At 40.3% G+C, this 24,537-nt stretch overlaps 1 protein-coding gene across 1 annotated transcript in view; it reads right to left on the reverse strand.

The window, feature by feature from the left end:
• igsf9bb (immunoglobulin superfamily, member 9Bb) overlaps positions 1-24,537 on the reverse strand; it is a 669,303-nt gene that overhangs the window by 459,265 nt on the left and 185,501 nt on the right. Inside the window, exon 2 of the mRNA XM_060846739.1 lies at positions 22,952-23,149. Within this exon, the coding sequence (XP_060702722.1) occupies positions 22,952-23,149 (198 nt within the window). The remainder of the gene's footprint in view (positions 1-22,951; positions 23,150-24,537) is intronic.

Raw genomic sequence — 24,537 nt, forward strand, 5'->3', positions numbered from 1 at the left:
ACACTTGATAATGTCAAATGATGCTGTGTGATTGCAACCACTAACATCCAAGGTGCAAATTGATGAAATTAGACAGAAAGCTGATGTGTTTGCAGGGGTATAGTTTTCAAAGAGTACATGGGAAGCTGTAATCTATCCCAGATTCCATCAGACACCCTGCTGTAATTCCAAAGGAAACTTCCATGAGATGGCAAGTCCAGATCAGGCTAGATCTCTATGATATTTGGGAATTTTTAAAAAGGCTGCAGAATCTTGACCCTTCTTAGGAAAAATGTCATTGAAACATAACTCCACCAGAGCACTATCTACAAGACTTTCCAGTAAGCTGGCTCACTTGAGATCCGGTGTCCCTGCAGATGGCAGTGCAGTGAGGGGCATGGGACATGCTAAGATCCAGGTGCATGAATGTGATCTCTGTTGCTGGAATCCAGAACAGGGAAGAAATTTGAATCTAGAGCTAAAATTAGCATCCTCCTATCTCTCATACAGGCTGTAGCTGGGCCTGGATACATAGCTACTTACACCAGGAGGCTGACGTGAGATTCTCAGAATGATGGTACTTGAGCTTTAGCCTCGCATCAGCCTGTTTCATGGAAATTAGTCACTCTCTCACTGAATTCACAAAGTCAAGTGGAATCAAAGCCATCTGTTACCACTGAGATTGCAACTCCCAAGGTGTTTCAATCTTACTGTGTCGTTGAATATAATAAAAAAGTGCAATTGCAACAAGAGCTTGAGTATTGTGGGCAATTCTGGGCACCACAATTAAGGAGTTCAAGGATTTTGAGGGGGGGGTCAGTGGAGGTTTTAATTAAACAAAGATTCAGAAACTTCTAAAAAATAGGAGCAGGTCAATTTGAACAGAAACAGGTGCTAAAGTTGATGATCCTTCTTTAGCACTTTGTTACTGTAGGATGTTAACATTGATGAGGGATGTAATTTTTGCACAGAGGATGGAGAAATTGATATCATACTCATTACAATAGAAGAGGTTAAGGGGTGATCCAACAAGTTTACTTAATATGAGATTCTTTGTTTCAGAATGAGCAGCTAGAAACTGATCTCTCTGGCAAGTGAATGGGCCAGTAACTAGATGTCACGGCTTTAAAATAATTGGCAAAGAAAAGTGGAAATGAGAAGAATTATTTTCTTCATGCAGAGACTGGTTATGATCTGGAATATGCTACTTGAAAGGCTGGTGGAATCAGATTCCACAGGATCTTCAAACAGCAATCAGAAATGCAGTTGAAGAGAGCTCATTTGTAGGCTCATGGGGATTGAGCTGGTTGGTAGAGTTAAATTAGACAACTCTATCAAACAGCCGACATAAATCTAAATGGTCTTCATTTATGCCGTATGATTCTTTGATTCTAATATTTTCTTACCTAGACTACTCTGAAATAACTGAGCTATTCATCTATTTTCCTACAAAATACAATCACAGTCTTCAAGGACTTAATACTTCATCAGGATAAACCTAGGTTTTTGAGTAAAGACCTGACAAATGGTCAAGCAATTATACACCCTTTCCTATGTAATTAAGTTTAAAACTGACAGCACATTGTGGCTGATAATGGAAGGTGGTGCACATTATTACTTCATCCCTGGCTTGGGTTTGAAGGCAATGCAAATGGACGGGATGAAAAGCTTCTTACTCTGCATTATTTATAAAGATCAAGTAAAATTAATTTGAACATATTTGGCTCAATCCATCAGGAGAAAAAAATGACTCGCAATTTGGAATCGTGTTAGAGTCACACTCAGAAACTCCATGAGAGTGGACATTTAGGAAATACAAATGACACACTAGTGTACAATAGGATGTCATTTTGAGGTTGGGACTAAGACACAGCACTGAGGCAGGGTAGAGAAAGATTTATTCTGCAGCACGCTCTTGCTACTCCTGTTTGGGGTGTGTTAGGTCACAGTGACAACAGAAAATCAAGTCAGCCTCCCTGTCCCTGTATTCACAAAACAGTTACATTAAAATATTTAATGGCTCTCAAGATTGATCTCAACAGTTCCTAGCCAGACCTTTTGAAGAACTAACACCAGACTTTATGAATAATTGATTCTACACATCAGGTTTATAACTCATATAAAAGACTTAACAATTTATTAATAATACAATAACATTAGCAGAGCAATGTTAAGCAACAAGGTAACCTTATTAATGTCTAAAACTGAAACTCAATCCTCTTTAAAAATAGCCCCCAATCTAGCACAAAGTCAAATAGACAGACATAATTATGGGATAAATCAAAAGGGAAAATTAAATGAGATGTAATTGGCTAGTTCACTTAGGTACTCTCCACAATTTGTCACATCACTTGCATATGGCATTACATCTTGTTTGGTTTCTGATGACACCGATCAATGCATGAAGATAGCTTTGAAAACTCCAAGGAATATTCATTTAGCTTTTATAACTGAGGTTTTATTCTCCAACCTGGGAACAATCCAACCTCAATCCTGTAGCTTGCACAGGCAAAATCCTTTTGACCCAATCACAGTCCAAAACCAGTTCAAACTCGGATCTCTCCCTGTCAGACTGACCAATTCCCCACAAGACCCCAATAGCTGTTCAGCATCTGCCATTTGCTTGAGCATAAGACTACTTCAGAGTCAAAACATCAATAGAGCACTTTTCAACAAGAAACAACCTGCAAGTAACTTCTAGGCCTAACTTCATAAACAAATATCCTTTTGTTTGTTCTCATTTGTTTTAAAGACAGGCTGTTGCTCACAATTCAAAAGCCATCTTCAGCTCTCAACTCATAGTACACAGCTCCAAGCTAATGTTTTAAAAAATAAAATACTGGAAAGTCAGTGATGATTCTAACAGATGCGAAATCTTGACTGGTTGATTTCTAGTTGAAAGATTGTTTCAAATGCAATATCTCATACATTTAATTTAATTGGAACATTTAGTTGAAAAGGTTTCTTTAAAAGTGAACACATTTCCCAACTAATATATTGAGGAAGGCCTTTTTTTTTAACTCATTCTGTGGGATGTGGGCATTGCTGGCTGGCCAGCATTTATTCCCCATTCCTAGTTGCCCTTGAGAAAATGGTGGTGAGCTGCATCCTTTAAACCTAATTCCATAAGGAAGGATGCGTAATTGCTTGATCATTTGTCAGGTCTTTACTCAAAAGATCCACCTGCTCTAGGTTGATCCACAATGCCATTAGGGAGGGAATTCTACGACTTTGACCTTGTAACAGTGAAGAAACAGCTATATATTTCCAGGTCAGGATGGTGAGTGGCTTGGATGGGAACTTGAAGGTGTTCCCATATATCTGCAGCCCTTGTCCTTCTAGATGGAAGTGGTTGTGGATTTGGAAGGTGATGTCTTAGGATCTTGAATGAATTTCTACAGTGCATCTTGTAGATAGTACTCACTGCTGCTACTGAGGATCTGTGGGAGAAGGAGTGGATTCTTGTGGATGCAATGCCAATCAAGTGGGCTGCTTTATCCTAGATGGTGTCAAGCTTCTTGAGTATTTTTGGAGCTAAAACTCATCTAGACAAGTGGGCAGTATTCCATCACACCCTAAACTTGTGTCTTTTGATGGTATACAGGCTTTGAGGAGTTAGGAGGTGAGATAGTTGCCGCAGTATTCCTAGCCCCTGATCTGCTCTTGTAGCTACTGAATTTATGTGATGAGTTCAGTTGAGTTAATTCCCAGGATGTTGATACCAGGGGTTTCAGTGAATGTAACACCGTTGAATGTCAATAGGCAGTGGTTAGATTATCTTTTGTTGGTGATGGTCATAACCTGAAATTTGTGTAATGCAAATGTTACTTGTCACTTGTCAGCCCAAAGCTGGATATTGTCCAGATCTTGTTCATTTGGACACGGACTGTTTTAGTATCTGAGGAGTTGTGAAATAGCACTCAACATTGTGCAATCATCAGCAAACAACCCCACTTCTGACCTTATAATGGAGGGAAGGTCATTGATGAAGCAGCTGAAGATGGTTGGGCCTAGGTGACTACCCTGAGCGACTCCAGCAGAGATATTCTGGAGCTGAGATGACTGACCTCCAACAATCACAACCATCTTCCTATATGTCAGGTATGAATCTAACCACTGGAGAGTTTTCCCTCAATATCCACTGATTCCAGTTTTGCTATGGCTCCGTGATGCCACAGTCGGTCTAACGTTGCCTTGATGAGAAGGGTTTTCAATCTTTGGAATTCAGCTCTTTTGTCCATGTTTGAACCAGGGCAGTAATGAGGTCTAGAGATGAATGGCCCTGGCAACATCTAAACTGTGCGTCACTGAGCAGGGTATTGCTGAGCAGATGCTGCTTAATAGCACTGTTAATGACACCTTCCATCATTTTACTGATGACTGAGAGTACTCTGATGGACCAGTATTTGAGGAGAAAGTGAGGACTGCAGATGCTGGAGATCAGAGCTGAAAATGTGTTGCTGGAAAAGCGCAGCAGGTCAGGCAGCATCCAAAGAGCAGGAGAATTGACATTCCTGAAGAAGGGCTCATGCCCAAAACATCGATTGTCCTGCTCTTTGGATGCTGCCTGACCTGCTGCGCTGGACCAGTATTTGGTCAGGTTGTATTTGTCCTGCTTTTTTATGTACTGGACATACTTGGGTAATTTTCCACATTGTTGGGTAGAGGCCAGTGTTGTAACTGTACTGGAGCAGCTTGACTAGGGGTGCAACAAGACCTGGAGCATAAGTCTTCAGTACTATTGCCACGATGCCATCAGAGCCCATAACCAGTGTCTCAAATTTTTCTTGATATCACAAGGAATGAATCAAAATGGCTGAAGACTGGTATCTGTAATGCTAGAGACCACTGAAGAAGGCTGAGATGGATCATCCACTCAGCATTTCTGGCTGAGGATTGCTGCGAAAGCCTTATCATTTGCACTGATATATTGGGTTCTTCCATCATTAAGGATGGGGATACTTGTGGAGCTTCCTCCTCCAATGTGTTGCTTAATCATCCACCACCATTCACAACTGGATGTGGCAGGACTACAGAGTTCAGATGTGATCCATTGGTTATTGGATCGCTAAGCTCTATCTATCACTTGCTACTTATATTGTTTGGTGTGCAAGTAGTCCTGTTTGGTAGCTTCACCAGGTCGACATCTCCTCTTCAGATATGCCTGGTGCTGCTCCTGGCATGCCCCCCAGCACTCTCCATTGAATCAGGGTTGATCTCTGACTTGATGGTAATGGCTGAGTGGGGGATATGCCAGGCCATGAGGTTACAGATTGTAGCGGACAAATTTGCTGCTGTTGATGGCCCACAGTAATTCATGGCTGCACAGCCTTTATTTGCTAGATCTGTTCAATTTAGCACAGTGATAACGTCACCCAATACAATGGAGATTATTCTCAATGTGAAGGTGGGACTTTGGCTCCACTAGGACTGTGGGGTGGTCGCTCTAACTGATACGGTCATGAACAGATACATCTGCAGCTGGCAGGTTGTAAGGATGAGGTCAAGTATATTTTTCTCTCTTGTTGGTTTACTCACCACCTACTGCAGATCCAGTCTCACAGCTATGTCTTTTAGGACCCGACCAGATTGCTCAGTAGTATGGCTGCTGAGTCCTTCCTGTTGGTCAACGTTGAAGTCCTCCACCCAGAGTTCATTTGGTGTCCTTGCCATCCTCAGTACTTCTTCCAAGTGTTGTTCAACATGGAGGAGTACCAATTCATCAGCTGAGGGAGGATGGTACATGATAATCAGCAAGAGGTTTCCTTGCCCATGTTTAATCTGAAGTCATAAAACTTCATGGAGTCCAGAGTCAACTTGGAGGGTTTCCAGAGCAACTTGCTCCTGACTGTATACCAAAGTGCTTTCCCCTCTACTGGGTCTGTCCTGGATGGTAATGGTGGTGTCTGCGATATTGTCTGTAAGGTATGATTCTGTGAGTATGACTATATCAGGTTGTTGCTTGACTGGTCTGTGAGACAACGCTCCCAATTTTGGCACTAGCTGCCAGATGTTTATGAGGAGGACTATGCAGGGTCAACAGGGCTGTTTCTACTGTTGTATTTTCCAATACCTAAGTTGATGCCTGGTGATCTATCCATTTTCATTTCTTTGAGACTTTGTAGAACTTTGGTACAACTGAATGGCTTGCTTGGCTATTTCAGAGGGCAACTGAGAGTCAATCACATTGCTGTGGGTCTGGAATCACATGTACACGAGACCAGGTAACCAGATGGATGTTTCTGACAATCGACAATGGTTTCATGGCCATCAGTAGATTCTTAATTCGAGAATTTTCTTTTGTTGAACTCAAATGCTACCATCTGCCATGGTGGGACTGGAACCTACGTCCCCAGAACATTATCTGGGTCTCTAGATTAATAGTCTAGTGGTAATACTATTGGGCCATCTCCTTTCCAATCATATCCCAGATGACTTGTGTAAACGGAGCTCAAACCGAATTGTGTTAATCTCTTATCATAGAAACAAATATCTGTTTGTTTAAATGGAACGAACTATAGGGAGACGTAAAGAAAAGAGTAGCAATGAGCACACACCTAACAGCTTATGGGAGGCTCGAACATTTGTCTTGTATTACCTATGGCCAGCCATCTGCTGATAAGAGATTAATACAATTTGTTTGAGTTCCATTTTCGCAGGTCATCTGGGATATGTTTAAAGAGTGGGAGGTTAAAAAAAGGTTGAATAGCTGAAATACTTTGAAACTAATCCTTATCCTTACTTTTTTCTTATTACTCAATGGCATGAAAAGTCACCATACTCCCACTCTTTCAATATGGAGAGATGATCCGACAGTGAGTATAACTTCAGGTGAGAGAGTGAGTTTAAGGGCCTTTGTGAATAACTTCAGCACATGCAGACACACTGTTGGTAACACTCTGTACTGCAAGCCAGCTGTCCAGCCAACTGAACTAGCCAATGATTAACATTGAAAAGCATACCTTATGACAAAAGTACCAGTGGCCTTCACAGGATGTGTTCACAATTTTAGATCTGCCAGCAGTGAATGGCAGTCCCATTCACACAAGGCAGGAGTTAGAAGGTCAATGACTAGGGAACAAGATTTCAAACAACTAATATTAGAATAATTTTGGTAGGGTTAGCATCCACGCCATATCCTAAGTTTCAAACCGTCAATAGTGACAAGTGCAAGCACAAGGAAAAGTAATTAGAAGGGAAATAGTTTATGCAAAATATATTTTCTGAGTTAACGTATAACTGTGGACTATAGTTTGTAGTATTAAGACCTGATCAGCCTTTAAAATATCTTTTCAATGTATCTGCACCTATTTCCTTTCAACCTATCCAATACCATTTAAATATTGCATAAGTCATTTTACAACAACTCCACCTAACTGACTTATAACTGAAAATAAGAGACTCTGCCTTAGATCTTTGGCTCTTCCTTGGAGAATATTGTAAGTAAAGGAAGTGTTTTTTTACAAGGAGCGTGGACATAATTGGTTGAGCCAGCATTTATTGTTCACTTGCAATTACCCTGGAGTAGCTGATGATGCACTGGCTTCTTGAACTGCTACAGCTCTTGGTATTTAAGGACATTTACAGTACTGTTAAGAATGGAGTTGCAGGATTCTTTGCCAGCAACAGTGAAGAAATGGTGATTTAATTCCAGGTTGGGATGGTGTGGGGCTTGGAGGGGAACAGTTAGATGGTGGTGCTCCCATTCATCTACTCCTCATATCCTCTGGGTGGGAGAGTCTACAGGATTGGAGGATTTGTAGGCTTTTTGCTTTGCAATAACTATCTGTACGGCAGGCAATAGAATGTCTCACCCTACAAGATGAGAGGATTTTTTGAACTCATACCACAATCATGGAAAGTACCCAAACTTGACAGACCACAAGTATCACACCCTAGCTCAACATAAAGATCACAGTTTGAATTTCATGCTCCATTTGCAAGGAGCATTTAACTACATGATTTGAAACTCACACACTGTAACTCAGAGAGTTTTCACTGAGTGAAAGGTTTGTTCTGGTATTTTCAAAAGATGGAAACATTCACTAAAGTGAGGATCTTCCAGAACAATGTTACAATGTTGGAGTTCCAGAAATTGTGAGATCAAGAAAATTCTCACTATTTCATCATTGCAACTTGCAATCAAATTCAGTCCAAATGACTTGAAAGGCTCTGTTTGTTGCCAGCTGTAAGGTCTTTAAGGGAAATGAAATTGGACACTTGCATTCAGAATTGAAGTGGGTGTGATTACATGGTATCACAATTGCTATAATTTAATATTAATTGGCAGTCTCTCCAACAGCTTGAAAATATCTACAGCATAAAATGAAATTATTGCAGCAGTGCAACAGGAGAACGAAGCTAAAAAAAACTCATTGTTTGGGGATAGTGAGAGTTGGATCATGAATATAACATGAGAAATGTCAAACCTGGGAGTTCAGAGATTTGGTGCTTAAAGTGGTAAATGTTCAATGCCCAGCACTAGCTTCCTTCATAATGTTAATTAACAGCATACTATGTTTAAAAAAACTCAAGAATTACTTTCCATAACAGGCTGTCTCCTCTGTTGAATCCAAACTTGCAGGTGAATGGATCCCTTTAGGATTTTCTGGATAATTTATCTTTGGATGTTATGAACATCAATACTTCTGACTTTAACCTTTTCATCTGAAGGTTTGCAATGTTTCAAATCTTCAGAAATACCATCATTGTGAAGTGGGAAGACTGCAGGGCCTTGCTACCAGAGTAATAATTGTAACAAGCTCAACTGTATGGCTCCTCGACTGGTCATCTCACCATCCAGCACATCAGAAATAGTGAAAACTACAGACAATCTACTATTTAAAAAAGCTGATCTATGCAGATAACATGTGCAAACTAGAAAGCCACAATTTTGAAATGTAGGAAGCTAGAAACATGCTCAAATTCTTTCACCCTGGACTCAAATTTAGTACTGGTATTACCCTGTAAATAGCTGTTGGTGATCTTGGGTCAAAAACATGTTGTACGCCAAGAGATTTTATCCTATGTTTGCTAATCATGGACATGTGGACAGCCTTCCTGTCCTGCCACCAATTGATGCTCTTAAGTGGGTAATTATTACCCAATTTAGGGCCTCATCCTGCTAACTCACCATATAGGAAACCTGAGAAGGAAACCTTGCTATAATTGCATGCAGTCTTCTGTGATGTGGTGGTCAGACATATAGTGGTGGGGAGACCTAGCATTGGGAGCCACCTCCTACCCTTACTGTAAAACCCCGAATTGGCACAATTCAATAAGTCTGCTTGAAAGTGGGAGATGAAGGACTCTCACCAGCTCTCCAACCATTGCTGTTTCCTCCATTTTTTCTACCCTGTGGCTTGCCCAAGATTCTCCTACATAGCTTTCCTTAGAACAGCATACTTTGCAGCTACACTCATTACTCTGTCTGCGGGCTCCGCATATCTGTACATTTATGAAATTATAGTTTCTTCCTACCATCACTGGGTAGATTTCATCCAAATCTTTCCTTAACACCCTGTGAGGAAATGTCCAAATTTGATCCTCTCTGCAATGATGTGATTAGCATGATAAACAGGATCTGCAGCTGGTGTGCTTCTGTATGCGTGTATTTGACATTACAATTATAATTATAGAGGGGATCTATTTTCACTCACCACCATCGATGTTGTATTCCACTTTCCTGAGTATATGAATCAGCAAACACCCTATGCAGCGAGTCACTAGCACTCACTGAGATGGCTCCCAGTTCTCAGGTCATTGTTCATCAGTGAGAAAATTGTTCACTGGGGTGCCCAAACCTCTTTGTTGCAAAGTTCACACCAGAAGCAATTTTAGTTTGTTATATTTGTAATGAATTTTGTTATGTCAACTTTATGAGCATGGGATGACACAAGCACGTAATATGGCTGACAAACAGTAATTCATTTGGTTTCTCCACATGTTTTCTATCCACCAAATTCCATGAAGCCAATTGATTTACAGAGTGCAATTTTCATATCTTATTCCCTCATGAAAAGGCTGAATCATTTGCAAGTGGGGAACTTCCTGACCTCTTTAATAATCTTTGCTGGATGAGACTTCTCATTCTCCATTACGTCACATTAATTCTAATCTTGTGACTTTCCCAGGATTCTCCTGCTTAATAATCCTTACAACATACTTTGCAGCAACTCCCATTGCTCTCTCTCCAGACATCTCAACTCTGGGTAGCCAAATTCACTCCATTATATTGCTCCATTTCACCATGCCTCAGACTCATGCTGCCTTTTTAATGGCTTTCCACGCTTTCCACATAAGCTTTGCCTTACATTTGTCTTGCTCTTTCTGTAGGAGAAGGGGCCACATCACCTTCAGGAAAGACACAGTCTCCAGTGACAGGAACCTTGAAGCACAAGCTAATGTATTCACACTAGGCCTTTGCATTGGGAAAATAACCTATTTAACACTGACCCTCTGTGAAATCCTGTATCTTCGGAGGCATGGGTATTCACACGTGTTGACAGGTGTCATGTGCTTGTAGCTAGAAATCTGTGTCCAATCACACTGTCCTGGAGGACGGACATGCAGCTAAAGGGAAGGCAGTTGGTGCTGCCTACTCGCCTTCAAATCTGGTCAGATGAAGTGATAACAGATAGAAATGCCCGGGTTCAATAAACAACAGTTCGAATCTTCCCAATGACTGAGCTTGCCAAACATCAACAGCCAATCCATGTTGCTTCATGATGTGCATAATTTCTGGAACATTGTATTGATTGGAACCAGGTGTATCTTATTGACTATGAGATCCTTGATTGGGTTTATTAACCTGGGCCAGAGAGCGAGCCCTGGCTGACAGATATAAACAGGGGATTCAGCGAGGCTCATGACTTCAAGGCTTGACTCTGACTTGGCTTGCTACAGCCAGTGTGCTATGTACATGTAAATAAAGAGTGACTTGGTGACGGGACACTGCCCCCTGTGCAGTTATTTCAAACATCAATGTGATAGAATAAGCTTTCGTTTCACATTCATGCTTTGGAATTCATTCCAAATTCAGAAGCAACATTGTCAATCAGTTTCTTTAATTATTTGGATAAGGCTATTAATTAAGCAAGGTAAAAATCTGTTTTTTTTCAAATGACTTCTCAAGCACATGTCCCAAAGGTTCATTTGCGTTTTGACATCTTGCCCTGGAGTTTAGCTCCAGGAGTTTGTTTGGTACCGTGTAAGTTGACAGGAAAGAAAAGATCACCTCATGTCTCAACCCCAAATTTTGTTTTTAAAGTATCTGTTTTCTATATTGTTTTACAGTAAAGTATCCATTAAACTCCATAGTTAAGTGGGACATGTGCCACAAGAACAGAAGCACACAGCTAGTGCATTTGCTAACATGCTGTTATTGGCAATTCGACTTTCCTTGGGTGATATGGAGTTGGGAGGACAAGGTATCCGTAATCATACTTACAATCTACAACTCTATTTGTGGCTTGTGCTGCATTAACTGGAATAAGATTCCTATGTCAGAGCTTCATATGAAGTCATTTCATGGTCTGCATTGTCAGAGTCCTCCATGTCCCACTGTATTGGAGTGTATGCTAAAGTGCCTTATGTGACTGATGTGATTGCTGACTGGTCACATTATAAGGACCTGATCTGTTTCTTATGTTTTCCACAGAAGTTCATTACAAGTATCAACCATGGCTGAGGTTATTGTGGCTGCTGCTACAATGCCTCAAAGCTGCAGAGAAATGGAGGAGAAACAAATGTGCAAACAAGACCAGGATCAGAAGCAACTTCCAGCAGCTCCTGAACAACTCCCCTTGAAAAGGTCACAGCTGATGGTCTCCTCAGGATGCAAAGGTGTTCTGGCCAATATTCAAGGTGTTCTGGCCAAAAATCAACATCATTAAATACCAATTGTCTGCTCATTAGTATATTGCTGCATTTGGGAGCTTGATGAGTGCAAATTGATTATCCCATTTCTTAGAGTACAACAATATCAACACTCCAAAGGGATTTCATAGATGTTCAGTGATCATAAAAGGTGCTATATAAATACAAATTCCTCTTTTTCTCCCCATCACCATGGAAATGGGTTGATTTACCACCTAGAATTTTCCAGACATCCTCTCAGTAAACTCAGAAGCGTTTTCCCACATGGAGTTATGGATGCAAGTAAATGTTTCCTCTTGATATTGCAAGAATATTTATAATTCATAGAGAGTTGTACAGAGTAGTGTGAATGCAGAATACCCAAAAACAAATTCTCAATGTACTGTCATCTCTCACTAAATTAACATGCAGAGATTTTTTTAATGTCCGCAGTCCCTTCAGAACCAATAAACTAAATACACTCAATTTCAATAACTTTTATACATAAACTCTAGCCATTCATGTTTGCGGACCATATGGAATTGGTAAATCTCAATTTTTTTTGTTGCTAATTGTGAATACAACGTAAACAAAAGTAAGGAGAGGCCTTGTTATAAAAACACAAACTCTCAGCATGCAGTGAAATCTGGTTATTTATCCACATAACAGCAATAATTCAAGTGCAAGTCTCACATCACAGCACTGCTGTCAGTTAGACTGTAAAATCCTATGATGTGTTGTGTTTCACACATTCTGAAGCATTTTCTTTAATTAGTTACATACCCATGGGCTTTGATTTTGCTTTCAGTTCCTATATTTTCAATCTCTCATCAGGTAATTACATTCCAGGCAGCTACCAGAAAGTTACTGAGGGCCTAGCAGGGGAGGTCATTTGAATGTATTTCTTGGATAATGAGATCCTCGTCATTTTCCGTCATTGGAAATCCTTAATTGAAATAATGATAATTAGGGGAGGAATAGTTTATATTCCAAATGTAAATTTAGAAGCCTGATGCTGTCAAATCAGAAATCACGTTCTGCAAAGCAAGAATAAACCTTGGGTTTTCAAATTAATGTTCAAAGTTATAAAACAGTAAAGAGGTACTCATGTCAATTTTAGCATTTGAAATTTTTTGATCAGGGAAACTATTCCTCCTCATAAATGGACTGAGAAAGAGAGGCGCAGATATAAGTTAAGTTGCAAAAAATGCAAATGGCACTGTCAGAGTAAACATTTTCACTCAGTTCGAGTCTGGAATGCACTGTCTCAAAGTATGGTGGAGGCAGGCTCAATCAAGGCATTCAAGACTGTATTGCATGCTTATTTGAATAGAGACAATACTCAGGGTTGCAGGTAAAAAGGCAGTAGAATGGCACTGAAATCATAACATTCTTTCCAAGAATTGGTGCAACATGATGGGTTAAATAAAAACCAAAAGAAATGAGGATGCTGTAAACCAAAAGCAAAACAGAAATTGATAAAAAAAAGTTGAACAGGTCTGGCAATATCTGTGGAGAGAAATCAATTAATGCTTCAGGTTGAGTGGCCCTTCTCTGCACAGATGATGCCAAACCTGTTGAGCTTTTCCAGCAATATTTGATGATGGGTTAAATAGCCATTTTCTGCACCATACACTTGATTCTGTGATCATGGAGTCATCCTGTCCTACAGCGCAGAACAGGCCCTTTTGCTCAAACTGGTCCATGCTGACCAAAATGTCTGTCCACACTAACCCCATTTCCCTGCACATGACCAATACCCTTCTAATCTTTTCCTCTCCATGTATTTGTCCAAATGTCGTTATTAATGTTATTAATGTAGGAGCCTGAATAACTTCCGCTGGCAGCTCATTCCATATGCGTACCACCTTATGTAAAAAATTTCCATTCAAGGTTGGGCTACTGTCTGCCTCTCTGCTCTATCCACAACAACAACTTCTCACATCCAATAATCGTTAACACTGCCAGACTTGCTGGGTTTCTCTGCATTCGCTGTATTTGTTTCAGATTTCCTGCATCTGTAGTATTGTGCTTTATCTCCATGGAATGTACCCTTTAAAGTTTAGCAGTGCACAGCCTATTATGATCAATTCATGGTCTGTTTAAATACATTTGTGTGTTATTTGTCACTGAATAAAGCCTGTTCTGCACCCTTCCCATAACTTGATTCGCTGACAAACAACATCCAATGAGATTAGTTATTGCAGCCCTGCTAGAGAAAGCATAGGGAGCATGAAGGTAATCAGCGTATTGATCAAGAAGACATGGGTACAACTGTCATGAATATTATGCACTGTGTTCACAATGGAAATGGAAAAGAAATGCACAGGATGGATGACTGTATAATATTAGAACAAATTAATCCAAAAAGACAGGAGATACTAGGGGGCTTAGCAGCCTTGAAAGTAGATAAATCTGAAGGCCTCAGTGAGATGTATTCCAAGTTACTGAGGGAGTTTAAGGAGGAGAAATCAGGGGCATTGGCAGTAATTAACTGTTAACATTGTCCCATTATTAATCAAGGGAGGAGGGGATAGACTAGGAACTTATAGGCCAGTCAGTCTAACTGCAGGTATGGAAAGTATTAGAAAGAATTCTGAGGCACAGAATATATCTGCACTTGGAGAGATATGGATTAATCAGGGTTAGTTAGCATGGATTTGTGAAAGGGAGGTCATGCTTGATATATTTGATTGAATTCCTTGAGGAGGTAATTAGGATTGCTAAAATGGATAATGTATTGGATGTGGTCTTCAGGAGTTTAGCAAGGCTTTTGATAAGGTCCCTCATTGTGGACTGCTGAAGAAAGTAGGAGTACATGGGACTGATGACAATATGGCATGTTGTGTACAAAACTAACTGAGAGATAGGAAGCAGAGAGTGATGGTAGAAAGATGTTTATGTGACTGACAGTTTATTTCTAGTGGGGTTCTGCAGATCTTGGAGTTGAGTCCTTTGTGCTTTGCAGTGGACATGATGATTTGGATGTAAATATGGAGGGTATGATGAAGAGGTTTGCAAGTGACAAGAAAATTGGTAGGATGGTCATTAGCAAGGAGGATAGTAATAAACTGCAAGAGGAAGTTATCAACAGACTGGTCAGCTAAGCATACTGTTAACAAATCAAACTGAATTTGGGAAAGAATGAGATTATACACTTGGGTGGGCTAACGAGGCAAGGGATTATACTCTGAATGGCAGAACCCTGAAAAGTATTGAAATCAAAGGAACCTTGACATGCATTTCCACACATCCCTGAAGGTAGCAGGGTCAGGATATAATATGGTTATGAGCTATGGAAGCAAAAAGCTCCTCCAGTAACTTTAACGGGGTATTTGTTTTGAAGTTCAGAGAAAGCGTGAGAAAAATGGTATAAATGGAGTCAGACCTTGGCAATTCAGCAATTCCACCAATCTCTCAGCTGGGTGGGGGTGTTTACTTCATTTCTGTCTTTTTGCATTGCTGTTATACTTTGGCTCATGTTTCTGAAGGTTTTACTGGATTTTAGCAGTTAAACCTTGTGGGCACCTCACCAATGTGCACACAGAGAGATCAATTTCATAATACATGCTTTGCTGATGGCCATATTCAAATAAAGCAGATATATGAATCCCAGAAACAGGGTAACCCCAATGACATTATACTTAGCTTATTTTAACTTCCTAATTGCTGTTGTTTGCTACCTGCAACACTTATTCCTGAGATTCTGATTCTAATTCTGATTCTAAAATTATAGTTTTTGTTTGAAATCACAAGCTTTCTGAGCATTGCTCCTTCATCATTTCACCTGAAGGGACAACACTCCGAAAGCTTGGGATTTCAAATAAACCTGTTGGACTATAACCTGGTGAGATGTGACTTCTGATCTTGTCCACCCCAGTCCAACACCAGCACCTCCACATTCAAAACAGAGGAAAGGATGAAGTGATAATACAGTCCTGAATGGATCAAGGTGGATTTTCATTTAATTTACGGCCAGTTATTGATTGCAATTACCTATACTTGCTTGAAGAATCTTTCCCATTTCTTTTTCTTTTGCAAATTAAATACACTGTTTAACACATGTGATGAGCACATTTATAATGCATCATTCACTTTCCCACCAATTCAATTTGAAACTATTTCAATAAAACGTGAAAAAAAGATCCCATTTTTCAGGAATGATGATTTCCCTGTTAATGTTTCAGCTTTTATTCTGATTAGTGCTGGATAATGTTCATATTATCCATGTACTGTAGACAGGGGATGCAATAAAGCCATCTGACAGGACAATAATATGCCTAACAAAAGCTATCTTTCTATCTTAACTAATGTAGAGTAAAGCAATTGAATCAATTTTCATCAGGTTAGGGATCATCCTGCAAATACTTAAAAACAATGACCGAAATGTGGTTCCGCATTTGTAATGAAGTAAATTGTAATGAAGTGGCACCAAAAACAAGTTGTAACTGGTAGCACGGTTGGGATCAAAGCATCCACCTTCCATCATGTGGAAATGCAATTACTTTAAACAACAGAATTGTCCAGAGTGAAGACTGTGCTAAATCATGATCGATGGAGCATGCAATAGATTTCTCGTGGTATCCGGGCTCGGTATTTCCAAAGGGAGTAGGAAGCCATCTGCTCATGGCTGTAGCATAACTGTAACTGCAATTATAAATACAACTGTAATGTATCTATATATACATTGAGAAAATCTTTTAATGTGCTTTCATAACAAATACAACAGGAGGAAATTCAAAAGAAGTGTGCTTTGATCACTCACTCTTTGCTAATATTTCTTGGCAACTTATGGCTTTTTGTCAGATATTGAAATGAAAGAAAGCAGAAAGGGTATTACATGATATTACCAAATTATAACTTTTCTCTTGTACTGTGTGGCTCTTTGCAAATCCGGCAAGTCCAGGCAGAGTGTTCATCTCATTTTTCTCCTGAGTCAACTTCATTCAAGTTCCAACTTAGTGGGACATATCATTATCTTTTGTTGCCTTGGTGCCTCGTTATTTGTGATGCAATGATTTCTTCAAAAAGGTTCTAATTTAGGAAATCTGTATTCATTATATTTATCATTATGATTATTCGAAATACACAATAAGAATCAATATTGCTATTCATCTTGAACAGTCGACAGGATGATTTGCAAGGGGAACTGAGACATTAAGCTTTTTGCCCAAATATCCTCAATCATTTCACTTAATAATATCCTCACCAAACCTGGAAATCTAAGGTCTCACTCAATTTAATGTGAGGTTTTTGCCTTTCTTTCTTATCCATTCATGGAATGTAGATGTCACTGGCTGGGCCATCATTTAATGCTCATCCTTAGCTGCTCTTGGGGAGGTGGTGATGAGCTGTTTTTGTGAACCATTGCATTGATTGATGTAGGTAGGTCCACAATGCCCTTAGGGAGCAAGTTGCAGGATCTTAACCAAGTGACACTGAAGAGACAGCAATATATTTCCAAATCAGGATGATGACTAGTTCAGAGGGGTTTTTGCAGTTAGTGGTGTTCATACATATCTGCATCCCCTCTCCTTTTTGACAGCAGTGGTAATGGATTTGGAAGAAACCTCAATAAATTTCTGCACAGCATCTTGTATATGGGATACACTGCTGCTATTACTGAGTGCCAGTGTTAGATGTGGATGTGCTGCCAATCAAATGGACAGCTTCATCTTGGATACTGTCAAGGTTTCTTGAGTGCTGTTGGAGCTACATTCCCCTCGGCAAGTTGAAGCATTTTATCACATTCCTGACTTGTTCCTTGTAGGTGATGGACAGGCTTGGGGATCCAGGAGGTTGCGGGATTCCAACCTTCTAACTTTGTTCTTGCATTTACAGTATTGATATGACCCAATCCAGTTGAAATTCTGGTCAATGGTAACCCAGGGTGTTGATAGTGGGGAACTGATGATGATAACACTATTGAGTGTTAAGGGACAATGGTTAGATTCTCTTTTCTTGGAGATGGGCAATTAAATCACAAATATTACTTGCCACTTTTCAGCCCAAGCCTGGATCTTGTCCATGTCTTGCTACATTCAGATATGAACTGCTTAAGTATCTGAGGAATCACAATGGTACTGAAAGTTTTGCAATTGTCAGCAAACATCCCCAAATGTGACCTTATGATGGAGGGAAGATCATGATGAAGCATGATGGGCTGAATACACCACACTGAGGACCATCTTCAGGAAAATCCCAGACTGATCACCAATAACCACAATTATCTCCCTTAGTGCCAAATATAACCGCACTCAGCAAAGAGATTCCCCTTGCCATTGACTGTAACTTGCTAGGACTCCTTAAAACTAAACTCAACCAAATGCGACCGTGATGACAAGGTTGTCACTCTCACCTCACCTCTGGAATTCAGCTCTTTTGACCATGTTTGAACCAAGGCTGTAAGGTCAGTAGCTGAGTAACCTTGGCAGAACTCAAGTTATTGCCTCGTAGGGGATGACTGAAGCACTAGCGATGACACTTTACTTTAAAGATGAACATGAATAGACTGATGGGGTGGTAATTGGCTGGGTTGGATTTGTCCTGTTTTTTGTGTACAGGACATGTACACTGTTGGATGGATGCCAATGCTGTAGCTGTACTGCAACAGCTTGGCTAGGAAATAGCAAGTGCTGAAGCACGTATCTTCAGTATCATTGCTGGAATATTATCAGCATCTACAGTCTTTGCAGTATCCAGTGATTCCAGCCATGTGATCCCACGTGGTGTGAATTGAATAAGACTAGCATCTGTGAAGCTGGGAATCTCTGGAGGAGGCAGAGATGGATCATTACATGGTATTTCTCACTGAAGTTCACTGCAAATGCTTTAGCCTGCCCTCTTGCATTGATGTATTGGGCTCTGATTTCCCTGAGGATAAGAGTATTTGTGGAGTTCCAGTTGGATGCGGCAGGAGTGCAGAGCTTAGGTCCGATCCATTGGTTATGGCATTGCTTAGCTCTATCAGTTGTTGCTTATGCTCTTTGGCACACAAGAACTCCTATTTTGCCATGTTGACACTTCAGTCTTAGATATGCCTGGTGCTGTTCCTTCCATGCAATCCTGTACTCCTCATTGAACCATGGTTGGTCCCTCGTTTGATGTTAATGGTAGAGTGAGGAATATGCCTGGCCATGACACTACAGATTGTGTTGAAGTGCAATTCTGCTGCTGCTAGTAGCCCATGGATGTCTAGTTTGGAATTGCCAGTTCTGTTTAAAGTCCATCGCATTTAGCATAGTCATAGTGTACACACAGCATGATAGAGGATACTCACAATGTAAAGAAAGGACTATGTCTCCGCAATGACAGTGTGGTGGCTGCTTTGACTGATACTGTCAATGTCAGATGGATCTGCATCAGATAGACACTTGTTTGTGCCTCATTGCTTGCAGCAAACCCAGAGAAGCAGCAATGTCCTTTAAGACTTGACTAATTTAGTCAGTCAGGCTGCTGGCAAGGATATTCTGTGTAGGATGTGATCCTGTGTGTATTACTATGTCAGGCCGTTGCTCGTTTAGTCTGTGAGACAGCTCTCCCAGTTTGGCACAAGACCCCAGATAGTGATAAGAATTGCTTCGCAAGGTTGATAGATTTCAGTAAGCATTTGTCATTTGATTCCAAACTCAGATGACATCTGTGTGGAGTTTGCATATTCTCCCTATGTCTGCATGTGTTTTCTCCAGTTGGTCTGGTTTCCTTCCACAGTCCAAAGATGTGTGGGCATGATGGATTGGCCATGCTAAAGCACCCATGGTGTCCAGGGACGTGCAGGCTAGGTGGGCTGGCCTTAGAAAATGCATGTTATGGGAATGGGATGCGTTGGCCTGCATGGGACGCTCTTCATAAGGTCAATGTGGACGCAATGCCTGCTCCCACACTGTCTATGATAATTGACTGCTGCTGTCCATCAATTTCAATTTGGAGATTTCTCCATTTACCACCATTTGCTTTAAAACTGTAATATCAATCCTCAGTCTTTTGTCATTCACACATTTTGCTGAGTGAATGTCATCCCACAGTGACTTATTATTAGCATAGCACTCATTGGGAATTGCTGCTGAAAGTCCTATTAAAATTTCTTTCAATATTTTCACCAAGATAATTGCCATATTTATCACTTCACTAAGAGTGAGTGTTGCTGTTGCTAATGTATTCCTACTGTTCTTCACATTGTTTTAGCTTCCCAAGCTAAAGGGCATTGTTGTGGTTTCCATAACCGACTTTATAGAATGTGAACTGTTGATCAAGGTTTGTTTCTGATGGGGAAGACTCAGCTACTGTATTTAACTGTAAAAACATTCACCTTTCCTTGCCACAAGAAAAAAGACATAAACTCTCCTCAACATCAGAACCCATTACATAAATTTGCATAAGACGTTGCACTATAAATAACAGGTTTCATTTTCAAGGCATCTCCCAGTGATACTTCTGATTTCCCAGTGATCTTGTTAAACAATGCCGCTCTATCTTGCCTACTCTCACTGCTACTGTTTGACATCTCCCTCCTATTAAGAGGATTCCCGTCAGTGGTCTGTGATCTTTCTAGGGACATCAATCAACTGTAATTGTTATTTCCTTTATCCCATACTTTTTAATCCTTAGCCATTAGTTTGTTGAAATTTCTTGATAAGGGAAAACTTATCAAAGGTTATGACAGTATCCTTTGGTTTTATTTTTACAAATATCACATCATTCAGTTAGCTCTTCTTTAAACTTTAGATTACTTACAGTGTGGAAACAGGCCCTTCGGCCCAACAAGTCCACACCGACCCGCCGAAGCGCAACCCACCCAGACCCATTCCCCTATATTTACCCCTGCACCTAACATATGGGCAATTTAGCATGGCCAATTCACTTAACCTGCACATTTTTGGACTGTGGAGGAAACCGGAGCACCCGGAGGAAACCCACGCAGACACGGGGAGAATGTGCAAACTCCACACAGTCAGTCGCCTGAGGCGGGAATTGAACCCGGGTCTCTGGCACTGTGAGGCAGCAGTGCCACCGTGCCGCCCACAACTTATCAGCTGCCATCCCTTATGTATCCTTAATTAAATGTTTAACCTTTAACCTTGGTCAGGCAAAAGCTTCTAAGACAGTACCATCCAAAACCAGAACCACTATCATCCAGAAGGAGAAAGGCAACAGATTTGGGAACACTGCCACCTGCAAGCTCCCCTCCAAGCCACACACCATTCTGGCTTGGAAATATACCACCGCTCCTTCCTGGATCAAAATACTGGAACTCACTCCCTCGCTCATTGCAGGTGTACCTACATCAAATGGACTGCAGAAGCACAAGAAAGCAGCTCACTATCATATCTCAAGGGCAACTAGTGATGGATAATAAGCATTGGTCAGCCAATAATGCCACATCTCATGAATGAATGAAAAAGAAGCTTCAGATCTCCTGCTTGCCTTGGCAATGCCTACCTCTCCTGATTAGTAGCTCTCTTTTCAGAGCCAATGGCTGCATTAAAAGCCTGTCCATCATCTGAATTGTATCATGAGTCTGGAAGCAAACTATTAAGAGCCTGTCTGTGGTAAAATCACTGAGCTAGTCCTGCTGCTGGCAAAAGCCAGCTCTGGATCTGCTTATGGCCTCGGACGCAGAGCCTGAAGCAAAATTCACCCCTGTGAATCAGAGGAGCAAGGGTTAAGTGAAGGGTGAGAGGACTAAATGTTTGCTTAGAAATACAGCAATCGGCTGAATGCAGAAACATCCGGAAATATAAAATGTGAGTCAGTAGGTAGGATTCACATAGTTGTTCAGCATACAGCTGTTTCACGACTGGATGATAAATGCCAGCTCCCAGTGGCATCAGAGAATGAAAAGGCCAACAAACCTGCTGGACAATGCAGCTGGTCATTGACTAAGCCATAGCTAGAAACTATGTTACAAGTTAGCTTTTAATATTTTTCTCAGAGTTGGGACAAATACCTCCTGGTGGACAGTAACAACCTTTCCTGACGGTAATTAAAAGCTTATCAAAGCTGACCATATTTTGAGATTATTCTCTTGTACAAATGATTTTTTAATACATCTTTCTAAATAAATGTTCTGATGCTCAAAGGTTTGTTTGCCTGAAGGCTGAATTTTTTTATTGTCATGGAAAGAGCCACCATTTGTTATTGAGTTTGTTTGCTGTGAGAATAGCTACTGACAGGAAGTGAGAGAGGGAAAGCATATGAGAGTGAGAATGTAAATGGAAGAGCAAGATCCAGTGAGAAAATGAGAGAGTGACTGAGAATGAGAGAAAGTGAGTGCAAAAGAGAGAAAGAGAATGGCAGATTGGAAACAGAAGAGTGATTGAGTAAAAGAAATATACAGGCCTAATTTGTACAACATGACTCAAAGCTAATGTCTTCAGTAAAATAGCAAACACAGTGATTTTATAATAGATACTCATGCTAATATAACAGAGCTATTGGAGATATTGGAGGTGAGACACAAATACATGGTTTTGAAATTAAAAGCCAGTAAATTAATTTTGTGGTACTCCCACAATACCTGAAAAATAACACGTTTTATTTTATGCTTGATTTGCTTTTGTTAAAGAAACTTGCTTTCTGGAAAGTCTAGCTTTATTTAACCAGACAGGAACTGAAAATCTGTCAAACTGACTGAAGGAGCCGAATGACCTTCAGCCCCCTGTCACAAGATTGAAAGTACATGGAGAGGTTTTGAATGCTGACAATACTCAGAAGAGTTTTATGTTTGACTGTTCTTTCCAGTTGAATAGAATTGCTGTGGCTTCCACATGAGACTTTATAAAATGTGAACTGTGGATCAAGGTTTGGTTCTGATGGGAAGGACTCAGCTACTAGATTTAACTGTAAAAACAATTACCTTCCATTTTAGTTGCTGAAGACCTGCAAAGAGAATTGACAGCGAAAACAATGATACATCAATAACATTGTCATGTGGGCCAGACACTCAAACAAAACGCTTGTCAGAATTTCAAAAAATTGTAGTTTAACTCTAACTATACACTCATGTTGTGTAGGAGTTTTTGTTACACCATATGGCACCATGCCATTCTCTACTATTTATTTGGTATCTCTTTGTACATTGAGTTGGTCTGCAATGTGTTAACTCTGTATGTCCTACCTGCATATTCAGGGTCCACATGAGGAGGATAGAAGCCAAATTTGATGAATATCGGGATGGGAACTCCAAACTTAAACCACTCTACCACATAAGGGGGTTGTTGTCCTGTCACTGGGTGCACCACATCACATCCCAGAATCACGCTGTCACCAGCACGGGCAGTCACAAACTGAGGCTCCTCCCTTACACTGTGGGCACCTGTAAAAAACAAACAAAGATCAGCTCTTCAAACATGGGTGAGGTCGATTTCTTGCCATTACTCCAAGTGCAGCATTGCTTAGAGCACTGAGTACTAGAATTGTTTATTTGTGTTGCATTCTTCTCATAAGTCATACTCCTAATGAAACAGGATTTGAGCAACACTACAATAATGTTTATCAAATATTTTAAGGCAGACATAGTTAGATTATTGACTAATGATGGTGTCAATGGTTATCAAGGGTTAGCAGGAATGTGGAATTAGAGCCAGGGTCAGACCAGCCATGATCCTGTTGCATTGAGAAGTAGGCTCAAGAGACTGAATGGCTTACCCCTGGCCCTAGTTGCAAGCCTCAATGCATGGAGAGCATTGTCTACATTAGCTATGCAATTGTGATACAAAAACATTGCACTTCTGAAGAGATGAAGACTTCAGTTTTTATGACTGACCACTCCCCTTTCATTATACAGGTTACTTCTAAAAAGTCTCATCTGTTTATGTATAAACAAAAAGGCTTCCCAATGCCCTTTACATCTCTGTACCAACCCAGCTGATTTAGAGCCCGGACTGTTTTACGACCTCTTTGAAAAATATCAAGGACACAATATCCTTGAGAAAAGGAACAACTTTTAGAAAAAGGACCAGCTTTGTGACTGAAGTTTGATCATCCCTGCATTCATTACTTCATAACTTTCCATTTTCCCATAACTGCTGGAAAAATATTCTACAAATTTGGTCATGCAATGCACGCCCATGTTTCTGATCTGAATCTCCAGAAGTCAAGACTCCCTGGCAAGAAAGCAAAGATATTGCCAGGTATGGTACCAGACCACATACCGCATAGAATATTTTCTTCATGAACGCATTATATTTGCATTGGCTAATAAGGGTGCACCACACATTATAAGTTCAATGACAGTAAGCTGCTCTTATCCATCTGATGCTTAAAAGCATATGAGTCACTGCCATCAAAAACTAGGCTAACATTCGAAAGTTACAGATTTACTCAATGCATATTCCGATACTCTATGGAAAAATTTGGAATGTCAATATATTTCATGCTCCACCATATTTACTTTGACTCCAGTTGTACTTTGAGCAGTCTTTCATAAAAAGTACATGAGAAAAATGGATTAAACTGGTGTACAGTCTATGCACATTAGATAATATGTGCATATAATACATTTCAAACACTGCAATGGTATTTTGCACTGTCTGGAATAAAATACTATGTTTTTTGTAATGGGGCATCACCCAAAACAATAAATAATATTGTGGCATCCAACACATTGCTATTGTGGTAGTGGTCTGTCCGATGGCAGTGTGATATTACCCAGTACTCAGGTCATATGGTACACCACAAAATACCTGAAAGCAGCAGGTTCAT

This window comes from Hemiscyllium ocellatum, chromosome 29 (assembly GCF_020745735.1).
Source record: "Hemiscyllium ocellatum isolate sHemOce1 chromosome 29, sHemOce1.pat.X.cur, whole genome shotgun sequence".
In the NCBI taxonomy this organism is placed as follows: Eukaryota; Metazoa; Chordata; class Chondrichthyes; order Orectolobiformes; family Hemiscylliidae; genus Hemiscyllium; species Hemiscyllium ocellatum.